Source organism: Pistacia vera, unplaced genomic scaffold (assembly GCF_008641045.1).
Source record: "Pistacia vera cultivar Batoury unplaced genomic scaffold, PisVer_v2 Contig552, whole genome shotgun sequence".
Taxonomy (NCBI): Eukaryota; Viridiplantae; Streptophyta; class Magnoliopsida; order Sapindales; family Anacardiaceae; genus Pistacia; species Pistacia vera.
Window position 1 is genome coordinate 83,712 of NW_022196393.1, and position 8,253 is coordinate 91,964.

Below are 8,253 nucleotides of genomic sequence, written 5' to 3' on the forward strand. Positions count from 1 at the left end.
TTCCCACAAAAGTCCACATGAAGCATAGTATTTTTTCTTGAACTTCAAGGAAAAGTTTACGAGGGTCACTAAATTCCAACTATAATCCAGTCGCTTTAATTTTCCATTTCTTTTCTTGGCAACAACCCAACCCAACGGCACCTCCAATGTTGAGCAAATCCAATGAAGATAACCCATGTATTAAACCCTGTATTTTTTTAAGTTTGAGATAATTACATTTACCCCCCAAAAGGTTTGGGCTTGTATTCAAGATCCTGCAGTTTAAATTACTATAATTTTGATAGACCAGAACCTATATAAGGGTTGAACCGATAACTCACTCTACATGTAAAGGAAAGAATGGGTCATTACTAGGGGTATATGTAATTATCAGTTTGTAAAAATGACAAACACACCCCTATTCCCAGATAATACCCTAAATCCTAATTCACAGTGAAGCAAAATTGTCCTTTTGTACGGGGTTGGCTTTGACTGGCGGCTGGCCCCTCTAGTTTCAGACTTTCAGTTCTCTAGATCTTCAAGAATCCGTTCAAGAATCTGTTCAAGTCATGAAAGAAGTTCTCTGAGCCGTTCAAGAATACGTTGCCGCCTCGTAAGATCTCTGAGCCGCGGATTCTGACAGCCGGCGTAATTTTCGTCCTTTCCAAACGAAGTCCGGGCGCCGTCTCCCTTAGGTAAAGCTTCTCTTTCTCTCTCTTTCCTTGACTTTCACTATCTGTTTTTCTCCATCTGAATATTAAAGTTTACAATTTCTGTAAACTATTAAATTTCCAAGAAGTTTTCTTGAGTATAAGACCTCGAGAAATTGCAGCACATAGTTCTTTAAAAAGCACATAATCAAGAAAAAGCGTACTACTTCTGTTTGTTCATCAACTTAAATCTCATTTTGATACAATTAAAAACAGGTATTTTTTATTCATAGTTGTTCATTGATGTACAATTTGATGCAGAGCATATATTATTAAAATTCTTAGGAAAGAGGATTTTTTTTTTTCCCTTATATTTTCTTGTTTAGATTTTCTTATTTTGTTATAGTAGTCCTAATTAAATAAAATTTCTTGTTTTTAGTTTGATTCAATTAATAGGTCAATTCTTTTCCTGGTTATTGAAGGATAATTCTAATACAAATAAGAGTTAACCTGGAAGTTAGTTTTTTTTTTTTTTTTTTTGGGGGGGGTTTTATTTTAATGAATTATTGAGAACCCTAAAAGGTCTACTTGAGATTTTTTTTTTTTTCACTGTATTTGAGGTCTTAAGGTGTTCTAAAACTATTATTTGCCAGATTTTTTATGCATTAGTTTGATTGACACAAAAACCTCTGATCAGTGTAATGTATTTTTGAGAGGTTTATGGTTGGTTTTAAAATTTTATTTCACAAATATCCTATCTACTATAAAACTATCCTAATTATATCTCAAAAAAAATTTTAAACGTATTATGCGCGTCTCCAACCATATTAAATATAAAATAATTTTAAGCAATCTTCATAATATTTTTTTAATTAAAATCTCATTTCTAGATGATTTCTTGGAGAAGTGGAGTTACAATTTTTCAATCATTGTAGATGTTGAAAAAAATGACGAAGAAGGATAAGAAGACTTTATAACATTTGAAGTTATAAAATATTAATAAGTAAAAAACAAATAAAAAATTCTTATTTTATAATTGAAAAAACAAAACTCTCAAATACTAGTTGAAGTTGTGGTATTACGAACATATATGTAAATTTATCATTTTAAAAAACTATTAGAACCGTTGGAAAATAAACTTCGAAGCATAAGCTGTAAAAAACTATTAGAACCGTTGGAAAATAAACTTCGAAGCATAAGCTGGATGTTTTAAAAACCGCTATTAAAAACCCTTCAAAACCGTTACAATGGTTTACTTTTAAAACTGTTACGGTGGTTTACTTTCATAATCGCGACTATGAAACTCTCAAGCGGACTCTAAGGGTATTTCATACAATTCAATATCTGAATCTCGATACAATTCGGTGGTGATAGGGTATTTCATACAATTCAATATCTGAATCTTGATACAATTCGGTGGTGATGGTTTTCGTATCACTTGTTTTCTGAGTTGTCAATTATCTCTTTATTATTTCGACATCACAATTTATGCTAGAAAATTGTTTTAATTTATACTGATGATCTTGATTATCTTATTGCAGAAGAATTTGATGCAATATACACGAGTTTTCACACAGAAAGTGAACCAATGCTCTTGAATGACAATGACGCGATTATCAGTATACTGATTCGTCTACCCTTAAAGACGTTAATCCAATGCAAACTTGTATGCAAATGGTGGCACAATCTCATCTCCGATCCTGTGTTCATTGCCACTTACTCGCGACAAAATCCCCAACACTATGTTTCAGGATTCTATCTGCAGAAGTTCTTGTTTCTTAAACTTTATTCGGAACTTGAGTTCTTTCCATATGAAGGAAACCATGATGTCGCAGCTAAGCCTTCCCTTTCTTTCATTGAAGATAATAATGGTGTTTGCATTCGGGATTCCTGCAATGGTCTCCTACTTTGCTCGAGCTTTCGTTGTAGCAACGAAGAAGAGCGAAAGTACTACATCTGCCAACCGACTACAAAGCAATATTTCTCCTTGCCCAAACCGCCATGTGAGAAAGTCTTCGCCATTAGCATAGTCTGCAATCTTAAAAGATCACCTTATTACCAAGTATGCATCTGTGATTCCAAAACATTGCCTAACTTCAAGTACCGCAAGGTAAAAGTATACCATTCGAGAACAAGGTCATGGAGAGATTCAGGGAATCCTCGCATTATTAAAGATGATATTCTATTCGACCGCGGAATCTACTCAAATGGCGCAATTCACTGGGTTGGAAAAGGAGAAAAGTCCTTACGATTCGACATTGAAAACGAGCTAATGGACTGGATACCAATGCCTGCGATAAGGGATGGATGGACGGAAAGAAGAATTGGATATTTCGGGGAATCGAGGGGAAATTTATATCTAATTGAGAACTATGGACCCTGTAGTAGCAAGTTTGATGTGATGGAGATGAAGAGGGATTATTCAAGCTGGACATTGAAGTACCAGGTTGATCTTCAGAGTGTAATTTCTAATCGTTTTAATGTATTACAAATTGTGCATGAAAAAGTTGGAGAGAAATATGAACCATTAATGGTACTGAAAGGTCAAGGTAACTTTATGTTGTATAATATGAGAGAAAATAGAATCGTGAAACTCAGTTACTCCACATTTCCAGTAAAGGATGTGGGTGACTCAAACGGATTGTGGTATAACTGGGAAGCAGTTTTTCCATATACCAATTCTCTCTATTATATTTGATAATTTTTCTTCGTTTTTAGAATATTTATTAATATAATCAAAAGTTTAATTATGTTTCCCTTTACCAATATACAAGTATACATTTTGCCAATGAACCTTGCGAAAATGAAACTCTGTATGATCAACCGGTTAAGTTTTAAAACCGTATATCAGACTTTCATTTTTTTTTTTTTTTTTTTTTTTTTTTTTAGGGGGAACGACATGCACCCTCCCAAGGTTTGTTGTAAAGACAAATTGGCACCAATAGGAGGGGTGAGCGGTTTTGGGTACCCTGTACTTTTCGGAGGAATCGGAACCAGAACCGCACAGTGCAGGTTCCCAAAAAAAGGAACCGGAACCGCACAGTAAGATTCTTCAATTCAAGGAACTGGAACCTAAAATGCAGGTTCCAGCTCCTTTCCGGGTATCGTAAAAAAAATTACCCCCATATTAGTTTAAAAAATGATAAAAATACTTTAAAAGTTTACAAATACACCCTATAAATTTTGATTTCATTCATTTGTGTCCAATGTAACTCATAACATGTAATCTCTAAGCAACACTTGAATTTAATAATCATCATAATTCACATAAAATCGTCAATCAAAACCAAACACAAACAATTATTCATCACAATTCAAAATTATATGTAATGTTATAATTAATTAAGTGATCATACTAAATGTAATGTTATAAATACTTATAATTATTTAAGTAGTTATTTAACAAAATGTAATGTTATAATCAATAAATTTCTAATAATTATTAATTACTTATGTTTAAGTTTATAATCTAATGTCATAATTAATTAAGCAATCATTAATGGTAATGTATAATTATTAAGTGATCATACTACAATGTAAATGTAATGTATAAAATTAAGTAAATATTATTTAATATAAAGTAATATTATAATTAATTAAATTGTTAATCATTTAATTAAGTATTGTAATATTGTTTATAATAGAATATTATAATTAATTAAGTAACATACTATAAATTTATAATGTAATGTTATAATTAATAAAATTCTAACATTAATTGTATTGGTAAATTAGTAAATACTAATGTTTATAATATAACGTCATAATTAATTAATAATTATTATATTTTAATTATGTAATGATATTAATTATATGATATATAAAAAGTATAATGTAATGTTAATATGTATTATGAATTAGTAATCATACTATAAATCTATAATTTATATATAATTAATTAAATTTCTAATCATTTATTAATATAATAAGTTATAATGGAATGTTATAATTGATTAAGTAATCATATTATAAATATATAAGGTAATGTTATAATTAATTAAATTTTTAATCGTTTAATTAAATAATGTATAATATAATAAATTACTAATGTTTATAATATAATATTATAATTATAATCAATTATGTAATCATTTAACTATGTAATGCGATATTGTAAATGATCATAATTAATGTAATATAATAATGTTATAATTTAATTGAGTAATTATTTAACTATAATGTAATGCTTAATTAATGTTTATAATGTAATGTTTATAAGATAATTTTATAATTAATTAAATTTCTAATCATTTATTAAGTATTGTGCTAATATTATGTAGTAAATTAGTAATTACAATGTTTATAATTAATATCATAACTCATAATCAATTAAGTAATTATTTAATTATGTAATGCTATAATTAATTATGATCATACGATAATGTAATTATAATGAATTATGTAACAACTAATCACATTATAATAAATATTGAAATGTTACAATGAATTAAGTAATCATACTATAAAATCTATAATATAATATTATAAAATGTTTATAATAGAATTTATAATTAATTAAGTAATCATTTAATTATAATGTAATGTTACAATTAATTACGTAATCGTACTATAAATTATAATGTAATGTTGTAATTAATTAATTCTAATAATTAATTAAGTATTATGCTAAATTACTAATGTTATGTAGTGGATTAGTAATTACTAATATTTATAATATAATGTCATAATCAATTAAGTAACCATTTAATTATATAATGCACTAATGCAGTAATGTTATAATTAATTATGTAATCATACTATAATGTAATGTTATAGTGAATTAAGTAATCATACTATAAATCTTTAATGTCATATTATAATTAATTAATTTTTTACTCATTTAATTAAGTTTGTAATAATGTTTATAATGAAATGTTATAATTGATTAAATAATTATACTATAAATCTATAATGTAATGCTATAATTAATTAAATTTCTAATTATTTAATTAAGTAATATACTAAATATTATAACTTATAAGTCAATTAATTAAGTACTAATCAATTAATGTAATGCTATAATTAATTATACTATAAATCAATTAAGTAATGTTATAAAATTATAATTAATTAAATAATCATTTAATTATAATGCAATGTTATAAACTTATAATTGATTAAGTATGATATTTAACTAATAATTAAATTTATTAATATTTATCAATTTATCATATATAATTAATTAATTGCTAATTTACTATAAATATACCTAGAACTTGATAATTGAAGTAAATAACTAAATATATTATTATTCAATCATCTATACTATTTTATTCAAAAATAGTTCTTTTAATAACATTAAAAATTTAAAACACTTTTAATTGGACCATAATTCCAATTATTCACTTAATTAATGAAAAATTTAATATTAACATATTAAAGTTTTTAATATGGTATAATTTATATGTAATAAATATAATTATATTAGTATATTCATTTAATTAGGTTATTCTAAAAATTTAATTTTTTCTATTTTAAATTTTTTTATATGTAAAATAATAGAAACCCCCTATTATTCACATTTCAAAAATATTTCATTGCAGTCCAGGTTCCAAAACAAGTTTCAAACATGTTTCAAAACAGGTTCCAAAACAAGTTCCAAACAGGTTCTAAAATCGGTTCTAAACCGAGTACTCGTTACAGGTTCCAAACAGGGTACCCTTTTTAGGTTCTTTTTCCAGGTTCCGGTTCCGGTTCCTCCACACACAAGAACCGGAACCGAAACTGCATAGTGTCAGTTCCAAAAAATTGGAACCGGAACCTACCCGCATAGTGTCGGTTCCGGTTCTACCCCCAGGTTCTGGTTCTACCCGCTACTCGTGCTCACCCCTACCAAATAGTTTGAAAAAGACAAGTAGATAATTTCCATCATTCTTAGTTAGGGATTTATGTCTGTTAAAAACTAGGAAAATACCAAAATGCCCTTAAAAAGCTGCCACATCAATTACCGAATTTTTTCTTCTTCTGATTTTCTGTTTCTTCTTCTCCATTGCTCTTTTTTTTGTTTCTTATTTTTTCTTCTTCATCGTTCAGTGTTTGATGGAATCCCTTCTTCTCCGGCGTTCTGAAATCTTCATTAATTGATGATATTTCATCACAAAAATTCACTCAAATGCTGACAAACCAAACTCTAACCACCAAAACCATAGAGTCCGACACGCTGCCATGCCGAATCTTCATTGGCTTGATGCCGTCACGCCTTACCAGACGCCAAATCGCCGACTTCGTGATCCCCTGAATGTTTTCTCTCTAACACTTGGTGACGTTTCACTCCCCCCTTTCCCAATCGTCGGCTTCATTGACAATGGTTTTATGTCTTTTGATTGGGTGGATTTAATTGGTCTTTTTGTTTTGTCTTAGGGGTTTCTTGGTTCAATTTCGAATGTTTGGGGTAGGTGCTGATTTTGTTTCTTACGTATGGTCAGATGTGTGTTAGTGTGTTTGGTTTGGCTTGTTTTGGTGGGCAGGTGTGGTGGGGTATGGGCACTTAGGCATTTCTGCATGTATGTTCTAGTTTATAATGATTGCAGAATTTGTGATTTTGTTGGATTGATGTTGGGTTGGAGTATGCCGTTGTTGTGGGGGGTTGGAGTGCTTTTGGGAATTTGAAGCTGGAGCTGATGTGTGTGGGACCTTATGTTGCTGATTGTTGTTTTGCTGTTTTGGTTGTGGTTCCTGGATGCTTTTGCTGCTGCTAGGCTGAATTTTCCTTGCTTTCTGCTACTGATTTCCTGCTGAAGGTGCTTTGCGAAAGCTGGTTGTTTGGGCTGGGATATTTTTGTTTGGTCATAGTTCTTGGAAGCTTTAGCCGCTAGTTTTGTGCTGCTGCTAGGCTCCATCCTTTTTGTTTTCTGCTGATGATTTTCTGCTCAAAGTGCTGTGCGAAAGTTGGTTGCTTGGGCTAGTTTTTTTTCATGTTTTTGTAAAGGCACCCTTGCCTCCTTTTTGTTCAGGTTTGGGATGTGTTGTTTAGGATTGTACATCTTACCCTTGTGTTTCTTTTGCGTAGTGCGTGAACCATAGTGTTAGAGGATTTATCCCCATTTAGACGTCAATCATTATTCTTTATAAAATTCAATTCAATTGCTCAGTTATTCAATTGAATTCAATAATTTTTTATATAAAAATGATCGTATTCAATTCAGTTCAGTTATTCAATTGAATTCAATAATTTATAAAAAAAAATGATTGTATTCAATTTAGCAGCATAACAAGTTTTAGTTGAAGAAACTTAACAACATTCTTAGACAAATCTTATCACAATACGAGAAACTTAGCTGGTTTTTGTTTCACTGGTTATTGTCGATAGTTGCCGTTTAGTTTATCAAGCTCCTTCACAGACAAAGAACAAAGCCGTAACAAAAGAAAAGCTAAAAAGACTTTTCTTTATTTCGTTCACAAACAAAGAACAAATAGACTTTTCATTTACTCTCTTCTCTCTTTTTTTCAATGTCAACTGTTGTGAACAAGTGTCAAAGCTTCAATGAATCTTTTAAAAGAAGTTTCGCTCTAACCTTGAGAAAGATAATCAAAATATAAAACTTTGTGGCTCTACAAAAATTACTATGTTACCATTTAGATGACGGAAATTACTAACAGATAAAGAAGGAAAGTAACTATTTAT

At 29.4% G+C, this 8,253-nt stretch overlaps 1 protein-coding gene across 1 annotated transcript; it reads left to right on the forward strand.

The window, feature by feature from the left end:
• Positions 1-237: 237 nt before the first annotated feature.
• On the forward strand, positions 238-3,346 carry LOC116108073 (F-box protein At5g07610-like). Its single transcript, XM_031394354.1, has 2 exons — positions 238-674; positions 2,171-3,346. Exon 2 carries the CDS (start codon positions 2,218-2,220, stop codon positions 3,325-3,327), a length of 1,110 nt encoding a protein of 369 aa, XP_031250214.1. The 5' UTR covers positions 238-674; positions 2,171-2,217; the 3' UTR covers positions 3,328-3,346.
• The last annotated feature ends 4,907 nt before the right edge of the window (positions 3,347-8,253 follow it).

Excerpts from the sequence above, each read along its gene's own strand:
- LOC116108073 (XM_031394354.1), top strand. The coding sequence starts at position 2,218 with ATGCTCTTGAATGACAATGACGCGATTATCAGTATACTGATTCGTCTA.